The sequence below is a fragment of the Dipodomys ordii genome, unplaced genomic scaffold, assembly GCF_000151885.1.
Source record: "Dipodomys ordii isolate 6190 unplaced genomic scaffold, Dord_2.0 Scaffold19, whole genome shotgun sequence".
NCBI lineage: Eukaryota > Metazoa > Chordata > Mammalia > Rodentia > Heteromyidae > Dipodomys > Dipodomys ordii.
In genome coordinates, this window is record NW_012267235.1 from 11,198,750 (window position 1) to 11,215,969 (window position 17,220).

General features: G+C 49.4%; 1 protein-coding gene and 7 non-coding genes across 8 annotated transcripts in view; 7 read left to right on the top strand and 1 right to left on the bottom strand.

The window, feature by feature from the left end:
- Ctc1 (CTS telomere maintenance complex component 1) overlaps nucleotides 1-7,562 on the top strand; it is a 23,336-nt gene extending 15,774 nt beyond the window's left edge. The window contains exons 12-23 of the mRNA XM_013013461.1: nucleotides 389-503; nucleotides 639-966; nucleotides 1,056-1,145; nucleotides 1,359-1,525; nucleotides 3,429-3,517; nucleotides 3,619-3,793; nucleotides 4,113-4,190; nucleotides 6,018-6,162; nucleotides 6,242-6,306; nucleotides 6,525-6,690; nucleotides 6,794-6,920; nucleotides 7,075-7,562. Coding sequence (XP_012868915.1) covers nucleotides 389-503; nucleotides 639-966; nucleotides 1,056-1,145; nucleotides 1,359-1,525; nucleotides 3,429-3,517; nucleotides 3,619-3,793; nucleotides 4,113-4,190; nucleotides 6,018-6,162; nucleotides 6,242-6,306; nucleotides 6,525-6,690; nucleotides 6,794-6,920; nucleotides 7,075-7,211 — 1,682 coding nt within the window. The 3' untranslated portion in view covers nucleotides 7,212-7,562. The remainder of the gene's footprint in view (nucleotides 1-388; nucleotides 504-638; nucleotides 967-1,055; nucleotides 1,146-1,358; nucleotides 1,526-3,428; nucleotides 3,518-3,618; nucleotides 3,794-4,112; nucleotides 4,191-6,017; nucleotides 6,163-6,241; nucleotides 6,307-6,524; nucleotides 6,691-6,793; nucleotides 6,921-7,074) is intronic.
- A 643-nt stretch (nucleotides 7,563-8,205) lies between these two features.
- Trnai-aau lies at nucleotides 8,206-8,279 on the top strand. The gene has a single exon. It is a non-coding gene; the product is annotated as a tRNA-Ile (tRNA).
- A 389-nt stretch (nucleotides 8,280-8,668) lies between these two features.
- Nucleotides 8,669-8,750, top strand: Trnas-aga. The gene has a single exon. It is a non-coding gene; the product is annotated as a tRNA-Ser (tRNA).
- A 197-nt stretch (nucleotides 8,751-8,947) lies between these two features.
- Nucleotides 8,948-9,021, top strand: Trnat-agu. Its single transcript has one exon. It is a non-coding gene; the product is annotated as a tRNA-Thr (tRNA).
- Nucleotides 9,022-13,355: 4,334 nt separating this feature from the next.
- Trnap-cgg lies at nucleotides 13,356-13,427 on the top strand. The gene has a single exon. It is a non-coding gene; the product is annotated as a tRNA-Pro (tRNA).
- Nucleotides 13,428-13,858: 431 nt separating this feature from the next.
- Nucleotides 13,859-13,930, top strand: Trnad-guc. The gene has a single exon. It is a non-coding gene; the product is annotated as a tRNA-Asp (tRNA).
- A 535-nt stretch (nucleotides 13,931-14,465) lies between these two features.
- On the bottom strand, nucleotides 14,466-14,537 carry Trnag-ucc. Its single transcript has one exon. It is a non-coding gene; the product is annotated as a tRNA-Gly (tRNA).
- Nucleotides 14,538-15,040: 503 nt separating this feature from the next.
- On the top strand, nucleotides 15,041-15,112 carry Trnaw-cca. Its single transcript has one exon. It is a non-coding gene; the product is annotated as a tRNA-Trp (tRNA).
- Nucleotides 15,113-17,220: the final 2,108 nt, after the last annotated feature.

Consider the following 17,220-nt stretch of genomic DNA (forward strand, 5'->3'; position numbering starts at 1 on the left):
AAAAAGCCGGAAGTGGCGCTGTGGCTCAAGTGGTAGAGCGCTAGCCTTGAGCTGAAGAGCTGAGGGACAGCACCCAGGCCCTGAGTACAGGCCCCACAACTGGACCCAAAAAAAAAAAAAAAAGAACCTAAGAACCAGTGCTTCAGGGATTTGTTGAAAAGTACAATGGAGGCCTTTCAGCATAGGAGGCCGGGGCAAGACTGCATGTGCATATGGATGTTTCTCCTTGGAAGTATCTCCCTTTTGGGGAGCAGGGGATAGTCAGGAGGACCTTTCACTCCCAGCTCTGGCCTGGGATGGGTAATGAGTTCTGTAAGATGTCTGTCTCATCTTCCATCCCACAGTTCTTTTTTCTTGCCATGATAGATAAAGAATTTTCTTCCTCTAGGCTGTCTGGTGCGGGCCGAGAGGTTCCAGCTAATCATAGAGAGGGATGTCAGGAGCAACTTCCCTTCCTGGAAGGAACTGGATATGGCAGGCTTCATCCAGAACCAGCAGGCCAGGTAGGCTCCTTGCGGTACTGGCTGTCTCCTTGAATCTGTGGGGACGGAAAGGCCTTACAGAGGTGGGGAAATACAAGGCCCCAGGTCACATGGTGCCTGCATCCCTAAGAGATTTGTTCTTGTTTCTCTCACCAGAGTCTATGTCCAGCTCTTTCTGGATGATGCCCTGATCCTGACTGTGCCCAGACCCACTGTTCATTCACCTACTCCCTCAGCACCTCCTCACAAAGAGCCCCTTTGCCCAGAGGGATCCCACATAAGGCAGAGCCGGCTATTCTTGCTGTCCCACAAGGAAACCCTCATGAAGCGGAATTTTTGTGTCCCACAAGAAACCAGTTCAGAGGTGCCCAAACCTACCCTCAGTTTCCATGTGTCAGGAAGCTGGCTGGGGGGCACTCAGAGGAACGAGGGCAATCGATGGGGCCCCCCTGATGCTCTGAGAGATGAGAACAAGGAACAGAAGGTAAACTAGAACTCTAGGAACCTTGAACCCGACCTCCCATGCCTAGAGTTCTGGGCTAGGACCCAGCACCCTACTGTCCTTCCTCACAGATTCTTCTCATCTTCCTCGGCTCTTCAGTCCGCTGGTTTGAATTCTTACACCCGGGGCAAGCATACCGACTCGTGGCTCCTAGTGCCTCTGTGAGTGCCCTCCCTCAGCCTGCCCTTCCCCACAAAGCTGTGTTTGGGTTGGAGTTGGAGGGGGCATGCCAGTGCTGATTTCCCTGAGAGATTTATCTGAGCTAGAAGCCTGTGTGGAGAGCCCTTCCTTCTCTGAGCTCCAGGGAAATGAAGTTTTGTGAGCCTCTCTCTGGCCCAGGTACACTCTGAAGCAGTCATCCCATTTCTGACCAGACACCAGCATTTGAAGCTGAGGGCTCATCCTGCATGTCTCAGCGTCCTCTGGAGTTGGCTGGTTGTGTGTCCTGCCTCACTGTACAAGATGAGTGGACTCTAGAGCTTGAGAGCTCCCAGAACATGTTGCTGCCTGAGTCCTCGCTCACCCACCTGTTCAGTGACAAGTAAATGTCCTCTAGCTCCTCTGATTAATTTGGTCATGCTCTCTTCCCCTGCTCTGCCAGGTTTGGTGAACAGTCTCTGCTACAGTATGTTTCTTTAATGTGATTTTGCTGGTGTAGGAATGAGGTCAGTGCAAGAGGGAAGTTGTGTTGTGTGCTGAGTTCTCCTAGCACATTGCCACTGGAAATGGTCACAGCAGGCATTCTCACAATTAAGGAGAAGCGTTAGTAAAAGGGAAGTAGAGAAGCATAAGAACACATAAGATAGGGGCTGGGAAGGTGGCTCAGTGGTAGAGTGCTTGCCTTGCATGCACAGGCCCTGGGTTCGATTCCTCAGCGCCACATAAGAAAAAGAAAAAAGCCGGAAGTGGCGCTGTGGCTCAAGTGGTAGAGCGCTAGCCTTGAGCTGAAGAGCTGAGGGACAGCGCCCAGGCCCAGAGTTCAGGCCCCACGACCGGACCCAAAAAAAAAAAACAAAAACATAAGATATAGCTGGCTGATGGCTGTGGGAACAATAATATTCCTCATGTAAGCTTTTTGGGGTGATTGCAAATACAAATTTTAAAAGATGTAGAGATGTTTACTCCATGAAACAGTACTATTGAATTGTCTATAATTTTATGAAATGGATCTTTATTACAAAGGAAGTGGGTTTTTTGTTTTTGTTTTTGTTTTTTTGTGGGTCATGGGGCTTGAACTCGGCTTGGGGGCTATCTCTTCGCTCTTCAGCTGAAGGTGAGCACTCTACTACTTGAGCCACAGCACCACTTCCAGTTTTCTGAGATAAGAGTCTCATGGACTTTCCTGCCAGGCTGGCTTTGAACTGTGATCCTCAGATCTCAGCCTCTTGAGTAGCTAAGATTACAGGCATGAGCCACCAGTGACCCCATCAGAAAGAAAGTATTTTTTTGCCAGGCACTGTGGCTGATGCTTGTAATCCTAGGTGCTCTGGAGGCTGAGATTTGAGGATTATGGTTCAAAGCCAGCCTGGACAGAAAAGTCCCAGTGAGAGTCTTATCTCCAATTAGCCACTCAAAAACCAGAAGTAGTGCTGTGGTTCAAGTGGTAGAGTGCTAGCCTTGAGCAAAAAGAGGCTCAGGGATAGCACCCAGGCCCTGAATTCAAGACCCACAACCAACAACAAAAACAAAAGTGTTTTCAAGAACCTATGGTGGGTTTTTGGGTTTTTATTTTGTTTTGTTTTCTCAGTCATGGGGCTTGAAGTCTGGGCCTGGGCCTGAGCTCTTTAGCTCAAGGCGAGCACTCTACCACTTGAGGCACAGCACCACTTCCAGTTTTCTGATGGTTAATTGGAGATAAGAGTCTCATGGACTTACTTGCCTGGGCTGGCTTTGAACAGTGATCCTAGATCTCAGCCTCTTGAGTAGTTAAGATTACACGTATGAACCAATGGCACCCATGGTAAGAATCTATGTTTTGAGGGTACCTGAGTGCCAAGACAGGAGGCTGCAAGAGATGGAGCAACTGTGGCTCTTAGTACAAGTACAGATATGCAAGCCTCTGGTGGGCCTCTGCTTCTACACTGTTGTAGACTTTTACATCATATAATACCATTTTCTTTTTCTTTTCTTTTGGTGCCAGTCCTGAGGCTCTTTTTTTGCTCAAGACCAGCTCTCTACCACTTAAGCCATAGCTCCACCTCCAGCAAACTTTCCTGCCAGTGGCTTCAAACCAGTATCCTTAGATCCCAACCTCCTGAGTAGCTAGTCATGAGCCACCAGCACCTGGCTAACACCTTGTTATTTTTAACAAGGAGTTTCTAGATTTTCTAGGACTTTATATGTGATATTCTAGCAGACAGACACTGTGGCTTCCTTTTTGACCTTTGAGCTGACCCTCTCCATTTTATACACTGTGTTCTTAATGTATTTCTCTTATCTTTCAGGTTCATCAATACCTTGGTGTCTTTCTCAGCTGAGATTCTGTCACGGACACCTTGTGAATCCCCTCTGGCTCCCGTCTGGATGATGAGTGGTAATGACCCCTTATTCAGGGGGGAAGGTATGACACTGAATGAATGATAGGATCTTGTGGTCTTGGTGGATCCCACTAGCTGCCCTCCCCTCCATCTGTAGGGAACAAAGAGGCCATAAGAAGGTGTGTGAAGTTAACGGTAGCTTTACAGACTGCTGACTGTGAATTTCCCCCTCGCCTGGACATATATATTGAAGACCCACACTTGCCTCCCCCGCTAGGACTCCTTCCAGGAGCCCAAGTCCACTTTAGCCAGCTGGAAAAAAGGGTTTCCAGGTGAAGACCTACCCTGTGTCGGCTATACTGCTGTTCTTTAGTGATGGTTTCTTTTGAACACTCACCCCCACTCTGCTGAGAGAGCACCCTTCTCTGCTGTTACGTTTGACATGTCAGTCTGCCATTTGTGCCTTCTACCCTCCTGAGGTGTGGCAAACCAGTCCTCCTCTCCTCATTCTACCCTTTGCTTTGCTAAAGCCAGACCCAGTATGGCACTGGGGCTGGAGGAGTGAGCCACGCCTGTCAGTCATGACTTCTAATGGTCAGCTCCTGCTCCAATCTGACTGCTTTTCCTTCCTCATCTCTATTCCACTTGCAGATCCAACAATGTTTACTGTTGCGTCCGATCATCCACCTATATTCAGGTCCTGAGTTTTCCATCAGAAGCCACAATCAGGTCAGTGTATACGACCTAGTCCCTACACTATGCAGCCTTACACCCATATCCCTTCCATGTCCCTTACTGGAAATTTGCCATTAACTACAATCTTCTGCGATCCCACTGAGAGTCTGCATTTCCTCTGGCCCAAATAAAAACCACTAGCTTGGCACTAGTGGCTCATGCCTAGCTGCTCAAAAGGTTGAAGATTGTGCTTTGAAGCCAACTTGGACAGGACTGTCCATGAGATTTTTCTAATTAACTACCAAAAAGTCATAAGTGGAGCTGTGGATCAAGTGATAGAGTGTTAGTCTTGAGCAAAAAAACTCAGGAACCAGTGCCCAGGCCCTGAGTTCAAGCCCCAGGACTGCCACCCAAGAAGAATGAAAGACTGAGAATGTGGCTTAGTGGTAGAGTCCTTGCCTAGCATTCATGAAGCCCTGAGTTTCATTCCTCAGTACCACATAAACAGAAAAAGCAGGAAGTAGGCTATGGTTCAAGTGGTAGAATGCTACCTTGAGCACAAGAAGCTCAGGGACAGTGCTCAGGCCCTGCGTTCAAGCCAAGAAGGTTGGGGGAGAGGGGCGGCGGGGAGAGGGGGAGAAACTTTCTGGATAATATGACATGAATTATAGGCAAGCACTTTTTTTTTTTTTTGCCAGTCCTAGGCTTGAACTCAGGACCTGGGCACTGTCCCTGAGCTTCTTTTGTTCAAGGCTAGCACTCTACCACTTGAGCCACAGCACCACTTTCAGCTTTTTCTGTTTATGTGGTACTGAGGAATCAAACCCAGGCCCTCATGAATGCTAGGGGCAAGCACGCTACCAATTACTACACTACATTCCCAGCCTCTCCAGAAAGTTTTTAGTCAGTTATTTCCCATACATAGCTAGTGTTCTAGGTTCTTATTTATTTATATTATACGTTTATTGTGCTGATATCGGAGCTTAACCGCACAGCTTCGCTCGCTTTATTTCTTTCAGGACGCACTCTACCACTTGAGCCATACTCCAGTCCTATATTTTTCTGGTTAATTGGACATGGAGTCTCATGGATAGAAGGACTTTTCTGCTCAGGCTTGCTTCAAACTGCAATCCTTAGGTCTCAGCCTCCTGATTAGCTGGGATTAGAAGGTGGGTTTTGCCTGGCTAGGTTCTTTTTTTAGTTTAATGAGTTTTTGGCTTTGTCCTTTTTTTTTTTTTTTTTTTTGGGTCCGGTCGTGGGGTCTTGAACTCTGGGCCTGGGCGCTGTCCCTCAGCTCTTCAGCTCAAGGCTAGTGCTCTACCACTTGAGCCACAGTGCCACTTCCGGCTTTTTTCTTTTTGCTTATGTGGTGCTGAGGAATCGAACCCAGGGCCTCAGGCATGCAAGGCAAGCGCTCTACCACTGAGCCACCTTCCAGGCCCTTGGCTTTTTCTTTGGTGTAACTGGACCTCCTACTATCTAGGCAGGTGCCCTATTGCCTGAGCCAATCTTAAGCCCCATTCTAGACTCTTGAAGGATTTTTAGTCCAAAAATGCAAATACCTCTTTCTTGATTTATGTCCCGGTGTTCAAGCCTGAAAAATAACTGATGACTGCTAAAGACAGAAAAGCAGAACAGAGGCAAGGGAAAGGCCATGAGACTTCCAAGAGAGCCAGGATTCACTGCTGTTCTCATTTCAGACCTGCTGAGTTCTCTTATACTCACCCTGCTTTCGGGATCCCTGTGCCTATTCTTGTTTTTTTGAGACTAAACTATTACTTCCAGGATGACTTTTAACTCAAGATCCTCCTGAGTTGGCCTCCTAAGAATTAAGAATTACCACGTTTGCATCTTGACCCATCTCTCTTTCTTTTTCCTTAGTGCTCCCCTACCCCACATCTATCTGGCTGAACTTCTGAGGGGTGGCCCAGCCCCATTCCAAGCCATTGCTTCTTGCCATGTGGTTTTTATCATCAGCCTTCAGCTCCTGTGGGTGTGTGCTCATTGTACCAGTGTCTGCCTCCAGGTATTGTTCACCAGATGTAGCATGCCCAACAGATATCATGGGACCCAAAGGACTTCTCTAAGCACTCTTTCCATCCTAGGGAAGGTGCAGTGGGCAAGATGTTGCCTGCCCCACGCAGGCATCTGTCAGCCAGGCCAGTATCAGGTAGGTTACCCATTAAACCGTTTTACTTGTTGAGCATCTAAATCTGTCTGTATTGACATAAATCCTGGCTCATGGAAATGTCTTGATATTTTATGAACGAATGTAAAGTGAGCTAAAGACTGAAAATCATGGGGAGGGAGGAGGCTTGCCTGTTGAGTCCAGAAGATTGGCTGCTTGAATTTGCTGTGGGAGTGTTCTCTCCTTCTTCTTTCTGCTAGGCTCCTGGTAGAGGATGGGACTGCTGAAGCCATAGTGACCTGCAGGAATCATCATGTGGCAGAAGCACTCGGGCTGGGTCCTAGTGAGTGGACCTCCCTCCTAGAGTCTGTCCGAGAGCCAGGGAGAGTGGCTTTGCAATTTACAGGCCCAGGAGCGCAACTGGAGGTGAGATGTGCCTGGGAGGCTGGGGCTCACACTCCCAGGTCCCTGGGGCTTTGGCTGAAGGCTGGGAGATAGGTTCCAATAAATGCCGAGTTTCCCTTTCTAGTCTTCAGCCTCCATCCATGAGCCCTTGACCCTCTTCCTCCGGACACTTTGCACCAGCCCCTCCGTCCTCCGCTCCATTGTGCTTTCATTTGAGCTTGAGAAGAAACCCTCTAATATCACTCCACTAGGTAAATGTAGTGCAGGTAGATGGGCCCCAGGGAGGGAAAGGGATGAGGGATTAGTATGGAAATTGCTGCAGTTGAGGAGAAGAGTGGATGAGGACTAAAAACTATGAATGGTTCGTCTGGGTGTCTTTTGTTGTTGTTTTTCTTTTCATTTTAGAATCTTCCCGGCTACAGCGGTTCCAATGTGGAGAGCTCCCGCTCCTGACTCGGGTGAATCCCAGGCTCCAACTAGTCTGCCTTTCTATCCAGGAGCCAGAGCACCCCAGTTTTCTGGGGGCCTTCACTTCTTCCTGAACTTCAAATGGCCTCAAAGTGCTTCCTGCCTTACTGAAAATCTTGTGGCCTGGATTCTGGCTCTTTCTCCCATGTTGTGGCCTCTTGTTTCTTTACAATGGACCCCAGATCCGTGGATTCACAAACTGCTATCTCACCGTAGTTTTTAATTATGGTGCCAGCCTGACTTGGGGACGTAGTTGTTTCTACATTTTTTCCTCTGGTTGGGGGGTCAAGGTACCTGCACTCACAGATGACCCTGTACACCTGGATTTTGCCTTGTGGCAGGAGTTAGAACAACGAAAGACTTGTCTCTTGTGAGGGTGCTGGTGCCAGGCCCTTTGGCCTACAATAGAGCTCTTCTGGGACATTTATCATCTATGCTCATCTCTGGTCAATGCCTCCCTGGTAGCTAACCTGTCATTCATAATTTCAGCCCTTCCCTTTTTTACTCCAACTGCAAGAGCTGGTCCTGCAGAGAAATGGTACCAAACTCAGAGCTTAAGGGGAGCAAATGAGGGAGTGGGGACAGGATAAAGAACATGACTGGTTGTCTCAGGAAGGCTGGGCACGTGTGTGAGAGAGAGAGAGAAAGAGTGTGAAAGTGAGAGTGAAAGAGAGTCATAAGAGAGCGTAAAGGTGTTGGGAAATGTAGGATCGGTGTGGGGAGGAAGTGCCAAGCCCCAGGAAGAGTATGTGAGGAGGTTGGGAGCCTGTAACAGAGGACCAAGGAGTTAGCATTGTAGGTTAGTAGGTACTAACCTCCTTACACTGAGACCCGCAGAAAGTCTGCTTTCTAAACCTACATGATTATGGGGTGCAGGAGCAGTTATTACTCATTTCTTCCCTGCAATGTGGAACCAAACTACATCTCTTAAGAATTGCTGAAATGGCACTTAGGAATTGACTTGGATATCTGTTAGGTGGTCAGCACGTGTGTAGCCGGCATATGTGTAGCAGAGTGCTTTTTCTTAAAAAACACTATATGGAAAGATAAAAACAATCTTAAGCAACTGGCCGGTTAGCTCAGTTGGTTAGAGCGTGGTGCTAATAACGCCAAGGTCGCGGGTTCGATCCCCGTACGGGCCAGATGGTCTTTTTTTTTTTCTTTGGCCCCGCCTCAGTTCTTTTACGCGACCACTGGGAGATCCTTCTTCACGCACGCGTCGACTACTGGTTTCAAGCACCGTTGCTGAAAACCAGGACGGGAGCGTAAAGGGGCGGGGACGCCGAGAGCCCTGCGGCCCGCCCCGAACCCTGCCCTTTCTCCCGAAGGCTGATCGGAAATGGAAACCTTCCGCCAGGAGGGTTTCAGTCTGAAGCCAGGGGTTCATTCTGCCCCTGGCTGGCAGTCGTGCTCTTAGTCTTGTCCCCGAAAGCCTGGGAGTAAGGAGGCTGGCCGCGAGCGCATTGCTATTGCTGGCGGAAGGGCCTGGGAACTAAGAAAGACTCAGGATATAACCCTAAGACAGAAGTGTGTAGTCGTGGCCGAGTGGTTAAGGCGATGGACTAGAAATCCATTGGGGTCTCCCCGCGCAGGTTCGAATCCTGCCGACTACGAAGAATTATTTTTCCGGAAGCTCTCCGGATTCTCAATCATGTGCTTCCGGCCGGGCCCGAAGGCTCTCAACAATCAGTCCCACCAGCACACCCTCGCTTGAGAAGTTCGTCCACCAGCTCAGGTTTTGAGGGCGCCCTGTAGCCTCCAAAGTGGTATATTTCTCTAGTGCATTCGAGAAGAACACCCGCCCCGGGCAGGCGCCGTGGCTTAGTTGGTTAAAGCGCCTGTCTAGTAAACAGGAGATCCTGGGTTCGAATCCCAGCGGTGCCTTGGGTCTTGTTCGCTTGTATTTTGTGGTTTATTGTTTGGTCTCTTGTACCCCTGTCGGTGGCTCTCCGATGGTTTCCGCTCTGACCAAGCAGGTGTTCTGGGCCCTGGCCTGTCTCAGCTGGCTGGCCATCTTGCCCAGGTGAATGCCAAAACCCACGCTCACGCGTGGCGCACCTGGTAGCCCACCTGCATCCCAAGGCTCTTCCCCAAGAAACCAAAAACTCTAATAAAGATCCGGAATTTCAAATATCACAAACATGAACCTCGTGGCGGTCAGAGGCCGTCTGATTCCTCCGCAGTGACACTGAGCATGCTCACAAGCTCCCACGGGTAACGTCCTTAAAAGACCTTAGCATCCTTGCAAGGAACCCCCACACACACACACACTCCGTGGTCAGCGCGGGCCAGGCCTCGCGCCGGTGGCGCTCCGTCCTCCAGGCCAAGTTCTGGCAGCCCCGGCTGGGATACCACTGCCTGTCCCCAACTCCATGTCGGCCTCCTCCAGAAGGTTCCCCCTGGACACCCCGCGGTCCCGTGGGGGAGAAAGCCTCCTCCACGGCGTCCCAGGAGACCCATGGATCCCCAGATCTGCTGGCCACCTGGACCTCTACGGAGCCGAGTGGCTCTGTAATCAGGGCCACTTCGTGCTCTGTTTTTCACCTAGTCCAGAAAATCCTCCACCCCTACTACTCAAGATGAGCTCTGCTGCCTGTAGCTGCTGGTCTGTTGGCTAGACTGGGAACTTGGCTGTAAGATCTAGGGGGTGGGGGGCAGGCAGAGGGGTGGAGGGACAATTAGTGGGAAGCTGGTGTCCATATCTGCTTTGTTGACCATAGCTACTCTGCTGTCTATAGCTGCTTCGCTGCCGGTAGGTGTTCTGTTGAAAGTAACTGCTCTGTCTGTTGTGTAGAGGGACAGCTGGTAGGAGGATAAGATGGTAAGATGGAGGTGCTCTGACTGGTTGCATGGGGTAGCTCTCAGGAACCTGTGGATAATTCTACTTTGTCTATAGCCTAGACTGGGCTGATTATCAGCCTCTGTTCTAGATGGAGGTTGACTAGTCTTGGCTGGCTGCTGCCCATGGGCTGGGACAGCAGGCTCAATGCCATATGCAGGTTGAGTTGCATAGGAGACCTGGGTGTGGTGACTAGAGCAATCATGGTGTTACAACCACAAGTGCCAGGCTGACCATAAATAGTTGCATTCTGGCTGGGTGCTGGTGGCTCACACCTCTAATCCTAGCTACTCAGGAGGCTGAGATTTGAGGATCACAATTCAAAGCCAGCCTGGATGGGAAAGTCCAATAAACCACTCAGAAAGCTGGACATGGTGCTGTGGCTTAAGTGGTAGAGCACTAGCCTTGAGCTGAAGAGCTCAGGGACAGCACCCAGGCCCAGAGTTCAAGCCCCATGACTGACCAAAGTAAATAAATAAAGTTGTATATGACTTCTGCCCATAAGCGGCAGGGGTCTGAGCCTGGGTATAGCTGACATCAGTAGGTTGTCCATAGGTTCCATAGCTTTGGTGCCTATATTCCTGGGCATATCCTTGAGTTGGCTGCGCAGTGGGTGTAAGCACTGCTTGGCTATAGGTACTGTAATCCGTGGATGCCATTTTCTCTCCTTCCTCTTCATTCTTTCAATGTCTAACCCCTCTCCCTTTCCCTCTAAGCGTCCACAATTTTATTTTGGTTGAGTCCATTATATCTCTTGTGGCTTGGGGGGGTCTCATACTTTTATGCTATCTATGTATTATATAGGACATATGATTTAAAAAATTGCTGTGAGATTTTATTTGTTGTTGTTTTTTGTCGATTCTTCAACTCAAGGCCATCACTCTATCACTTGAGCCACAACGCCACTTCCAGCTTTATTCTGCTTATGTGGTACTGAGGAATGGAATCCAGGGCCTCATGTATGCAAGGCAAGCACTCTACCACTGAGCCACCTTCCCAGCCCTACTGTGGGATTTTAGGGTCAGTACTTTAGCAAGCCTTTCATGGGTTCTTAACCTCAATCCTTCCCTAGACTCTGATGGCATGGCTATGTGGAGAGCGCTCCTATCATGTGAATAAGACAGATCTGGAAAGGCAGACTCCTAGAGTCCTGCGGCTGGATTTTAGAAGTAAATGCTAGAAAGACCAGGCTGGGCCTCTGAGCTGTTGTCACCTACTAAAACTGTTTGAAAACAACATAGTCTAGACACCAGCATTGGTCCACTGTGAGATATCTGAGTAAAAGCCTGAGCTTAAAGGAATTGCTGTCCCCAGGGCAGCCAGTAAAGCAACGAAGCCCAGTCCGCCACACCATGTTTTGGCTGGTGACTCCCTGGATGCTGTGCATAAGTAATTCATTGATGGGACATGGAGTATGAAAAGGAAAACTTTCAGAAAGCTAGGACTCTCCTTCCTGAAAGTGCACAAAGTGGAGGATGCCATTACTCCAAATTCACCTGTTTATTTCCAACATCTTTCATCAAATGTGACTGCCCAAAGGTAAACTTTACCACAAAATCTTTCTGTGCAAGGAGCTTTGGCTTCTGTTAAAGTGTGAACTATTTCCACCAAAGTGGAAAAAATGATCCAATGTTTTACACCTTAGTTTCTAGATTCTGAAAGTGAAGTCCATGGATGTGCCTGGCTTTGGGGCAGCTATGAACACCCAGTATTGTGTGCATTTTCCTAGGAGGATGGGCTTTTGTTGATCTGAAACTGTTTAGGCCTTCCTTTCTGCATATGTTGAGTGGCCTAGTCTAGGTACAAAAAATGGCAAGGACTTGCATGCATGAGGCCCTGGGTTTGATTCCTTAGCACCACATAAGCAGAAAAAGCCAGAAGTGGCACTGTGGCTCAAGTGGTAGAGCTCTCGCCTTGAGCTGAAGAGCTGAGGGACAGCATCCAGGCTGAGTTCAGGCCCCATGACCAACAAAAAAAGAAAGAAAGAGAAAGAAAGACAGGAAGGAAGGAAGGAAGGAAGGAAGGAAGGAAGGAAGGAAGGAAGGAAGGAAGGGAGGAAGGAAAAGAAATAAAAGAAAGGAAAGAAAAAAAGAAAGAGAAAGAAAGAAAGAAAGAAAGAAAGAAAGAAAGAAAGAAAGAAAGAAAGAAAGAAAGAAAGAAAGAGCAGGCAGGCAAGGAATGCTAGGGCCCGAAAGGAGTGGGGGCAGGAATTGGAAAGGATTTCAGGAAGGAGGTGCTAACCTCCTTCTAGAAAGGTTCTATTAGAAAGATTTGCTGTTTCTCCTGGGAAAAGCTGGGATGACTTCTGTCTCTCTACTGTCTGCTACCTGGAAAAAAAAAATCTAATAACTTAAACCTCTTACTGAAGTTCTCCCCCACCCAAGTACTCATGAGTGACACCTTAGAAATGACCTGGCCTCACAAATCACAGAACTGGCATATGGAATAAGATGGTCAACTCAGGCTGAGTCCAGGGAGGCTGCAGGCTGTGGGACAGGCACTAAGTTATAAAAGACCCCACACATCTTTCAGGGGCTCTTGGCAAAGAAGAGAATAGTGAACATATACACAGTGTAAACAGTGAACATATACACTCAGTAAACAGCCTGGAAGACTTTGAGGCCTCAAAGCCAGGTCCACCTGTGGCTCTTGTGGTCCAAGAGCCCCTTGCTTTCTGTGGGGCTTCAGAGGCAGGTAGAAGGGCCCACTGGACCATCCTGGGAGGGAACCGCAAAGCCAAGGTTAGACCAGAGGATAGGAGGAGGTCATGTGATTCTACAAACCGGAAGGAGGTCAGAGACAGTCTTGATAGCCTGTTCTGGCATCCCCATCACCTAGCTTAACGATACCTTCATGATGTCTTCTTCACTCCAGAAATCATTCTCTCTGCTTTTCAACTGTGTGTGGGAAGCCGTGTTCCCTGCCTCCTCCTCCCCACCCCTACTCCAAAATAGACAACTAGAGGGGCTGGTGTTCATCTAGAGATCTCAGGGTCATTAACAGCCCCCAGCTTATCCTGTAACCAGACAATCCCATCGCTTCTCTTCGAAGCCCTGCCTGGAGGAGCGAAGGGTCGAGATCCCCAGGTGTGGGATGGCAAATAGACAGAAGGGAGCTGGGTGCTCTTAGCGATCCAGGAGGACGGCGTGGGGGCGAGGCCCAGAGCACGCCCGCCCGCCCCCCCACTTCCTTCACGTTATTTCCTGGGAGGAGTTCGAGCTGCAGGACCGGAGGCTTGGAGATTCCCCAGCCCCAGATCCCTAGTGCTCGGCTCTTGGAGCCAGGTGGTCCCTACACACTCACCAGGATGTTTGCAACTCGGACCGCAGCAAACACAGTACGACCTCTAAGGATGGGCGCGCGGACGGCAGTGCGTGTCGGCTCGTTGGTCTAGGGGTATGATTCTCGCTTCGGGTGCGAGAGGTCCCGGGTTCAAATCCCGGACGAGCCCAGTTTTACTGATCTGGCTGACACCCCCCACACCCCAGCGCGATGTGTGGATCTGGGATCACAACTCTTTTACGACACCCGGGCTCGGTGGTCAGCGCGTTGCTGCCCAGCTCACTAAGCGCAGCGGACGAGCGTCTAGAGTGGAGCCCGACACGGGCTTTCGGCTCCGGCGTCCGGCTCCGGGCCGGGTGCGCGCGGAGAGCCAGGAGCCCGCGGCAACCGGGGAGGCCCGACCTCTCCGTTCGGTCTCCGCCGCTCGTGACCGCCTTTCCGGGGACCCGAGTTCAGTGGGGCCCCGCGCATCGTGCATAGGCCTCCGCTTAGCCTCTTCCACGATGGGGGAAGATCCTCAAATACCCGCCGCGCCCGGAGCCGGCTGAGCACGGCCAACATCCCAGATCAGGGATCTGGAGAGAGGCGCCATCAGCTCACTCCTCGTTAGTATAGTGGTGAGTATCCCCGCCTGTCACGCGGGAGACCGGGGTTCGATTCCCCGACGGGGAGGCGCAACTCTTTTTAAAGATTTCCGGTGTAGATCCATTTATTTTTATTTTGTAAATGCTCCTGCGGGCACCGAGAAAGATCAACAACTAGAGAGAGGGAGGAAAACGGGGAGAGGGGTTTGCCGGGACCGTCGGCCTCGCGTGGGTCGCCCCCATGGGTCTGTGGAGCTAAGCGCACTAGCTCACCGTACCCTAGGAAGCAGACGGCCCCAGGCGTAACCGACTGGCTGCTCCCTCGGACCTTTGCAGCTGCAAATGCACGCTCCGCGGACGGCGCGGCCCGGGTGCGGCGGCTGAGCTCCTCACCTTCCGCCACGCCGCCAGTCCGTATTTGCACCCCGGCCCAGGATTGGGATTGCAGCCGGGGGCGTTCGCGGCCCGGGTGTCTTCCGGCCGGAACTCGCACGTCCCGAGCCCAGGGGCAGGAAGAGTGGTCCTTTTCTTGGAGGGTGGGATGGCTCCTCTCCACAGTCTGCAAGTCTTCTAGGCAACTTTTTGCCCGACTAGGGGAAAACGCGAAAAGGTAAAAAGGAAATTGCGTTGGCCGGGAATCGAACCCGGGTCAACTGCTTGGAAGGCAGCTATGCTCACCACTATACCACCAACGCTCACAGGAGTTAGAGGTTTCCGGAGTTGCTTAAGATGACCACGTTGGGTCTGAATGTGGCTCGTGCTTCCCACGTGAAGTACGAGAGAAGTCGGCTGCTCTGTGCACGCGCGCGCGCGGGCCCCCGTTCCCGGTGGGCGTGGCTCACCCTATGTGCCAAACAGGATTATTCCCAGTCTACAGAGGAGGAACCCAGACCAAACGAGAAAAATAAGGGCTTTTTGAGAGTCATCAGCGGCGATGAGCTTGGGCACAACATTTTCACACACACACACACACACACAAAGCCCAAACACGTAGAAATCGCCTTTTTTGGGTGATCTCAATGTGTCCCAAGGGTAGAGAATTGGGGTTTATGCTAAGTGCACCCTAGTAAGTGCTGAGGTCTAAGTGCTAAGGGTTAACTTCAGGGACATCTCGGAGGCGGGGCCGACGGCGAGTCTCCGCCCCTCACTTCCGGACGCTAGTCCTTGTGTAGCAGATCCGCGAAGAGCGCGGCCGCAGGGCCTCGTGGCGCAACGGTAGCGCGTCTGACTCCAGATCAGAAGGTTGCGTGTTCAAATCACGTCGGGGTCACAAGCGGAGTCTTTTTTTCAGATTTGTGATAGTGTTTTTCAAAGAAAAAAAATAATCTTAGGATAAAACAAATAGGGCAGGAACTTTTATTCTGGACTTTCTCTTTTTTTTTCGAAAGTACTCTCATGTCTTGTTTTTTTTTGCAATTTTTTAAATTGTGATTAGGTGATTACCTAATTTCACAGTATTGTGGGATAGTGATGCTTACTTAAAGTCACAAACACATTCTAACCTTCATGGGACAAATTGTCTATCATGGTCTATAACATTTATGAGTTCTATGGGCTTTGACAATACAGTTATTTCTTCCACATCGGGTGATGTGTACATTCCTTTCCTTTTGCATAGTGTCAGTTGTTCCCTCTTTCCCGCTCATTCCCTCCCTCCCATCGCTGTCATTAAGTTGCTTGGTTCGTTTTAATCAATGTCCAGTGCAGCTGATGGATCCCACTGTTGTATGTTTTCCCCCATTTCCTTCTAGTTCCGTATCCTCCTCCTAGTTTCCCTCTGATGTGCATATATATACTATATATGTGATCAGCAGCATGGGGTCATTTAGTAATGATTCGACCAGATGAGTGGAGGTCCTTTGATTGTCGAGTCTTGTTTACTTTGTCGTATTACCTTACATTTTGGATTTAACATCCACCTATAGGGAGACCATGTGCCGTTTGTCTCTTTGCTCTTGGCTTATCTCGCTCAACAAGATTTCTAGTTCCATCCATTTCTCTGCAAATACCATTATTTAGTCCTTTCTAATGGCTGCATAATATTCCATTGTGTATATAGGTACCACAATTTTTGGATCCATTCATCTGTGGTGGGACATCTGGGTTGTTTCCATATCCTAGCTATTGTGAACAGTGCAGCAATGAACACAGAGGTGGGGCGGGGAAGGTGGAGCGCTTGCCTGGCATGCATGAGGCTCTGGGTTCGATTCCTTAGCACCACATAAGCAGAAAAAGCCGGAAGTGGCGCTGTGGCTCAAGTGGTAGAGCGCTAGTCTTGAGCTGAAGAGCTAAGGGACAGCCCCACAACCGACAAAAAAAAAAAAAAAAAATGGTGCATGTGTCCTTGTATACTGGTTCCTGTTGCTCAGGATACATGCCCAGGAGTAGTATAGCTTTCTGAGGACCCTTCAGACTGCTTGTGTACACGTTCTTTCTCCACATCCACTCCAGCATTTGTTGCTGGCTGAATTTAATGTGTGGCCGTTCTGACTGGGGTAAGGTGGTATTTCAGGGTTGTCTTTATTTGCATTTCCTTTACAACCAGGCCCCATGTGTTTCTTTGCCATTTTTATCTCTTCTTCTGAGAAGACTGTCTTTAGTTCCCTTGCCCATTTAGTAATTGGCTTATTGCCTAATGTCTTTTAAATTAAGAATTTGGGCACTATCTTAAGAGATGATGGGAAATTTTCACCCAGTTCTAAGAATATTAGACATGAGATAAGACTTTCTTTGATCTGCAGCTGTGTTATAGGTTGTTAAACAATATAGAGGTGATATTCTTTGAATTGTAGGTGTGTCATGAGATGTTTAGCTCCATGAAAGTTCTGCTTCGGAGAATACTTGCCCTTAGTTATACTTGATTGTTCCCTCTAGACAGCTTGCTTCAGTAGAACAAGTTTTGCTAGTCCTCATAACCATGTGACATCTGCCTTGATGTGTTTTTTGCCTTTATAAGCTTTGTAGTAACTGCATTTGGGGCTGCAGGTTCTTTGGGATGCTAGTCTGACTGCAGTCGCCGGCTTGCTAATAGACTCCCAACTGACCACTCAAATGTGGCTTTACTTTGTCTCACTGATCCAGTTCCAATATAACACTTTGGCCACTGCAGAGGCACCTCAGGACTGCCCATCAGTGTTGCCTAGGCTATCAGCCCTAGTGCTGTGTGGAATGCCCTCAGTGGACAGAGTAAGAGGTCACCATATACTATAACTTCCCCTTCACTGTGGGAAAAGACAAGAGTGCCCGCATAGAGCTCAAAGCAGGGGCCATGTGCATTATGGTCACTACTGCTGCCTGCTTGCCGTAAAAAATAAAAGAAGTTGTATCACCAGAAAATGTCCCTGATGAAAGAATAATTATTAATTTTATTAAAAAAAA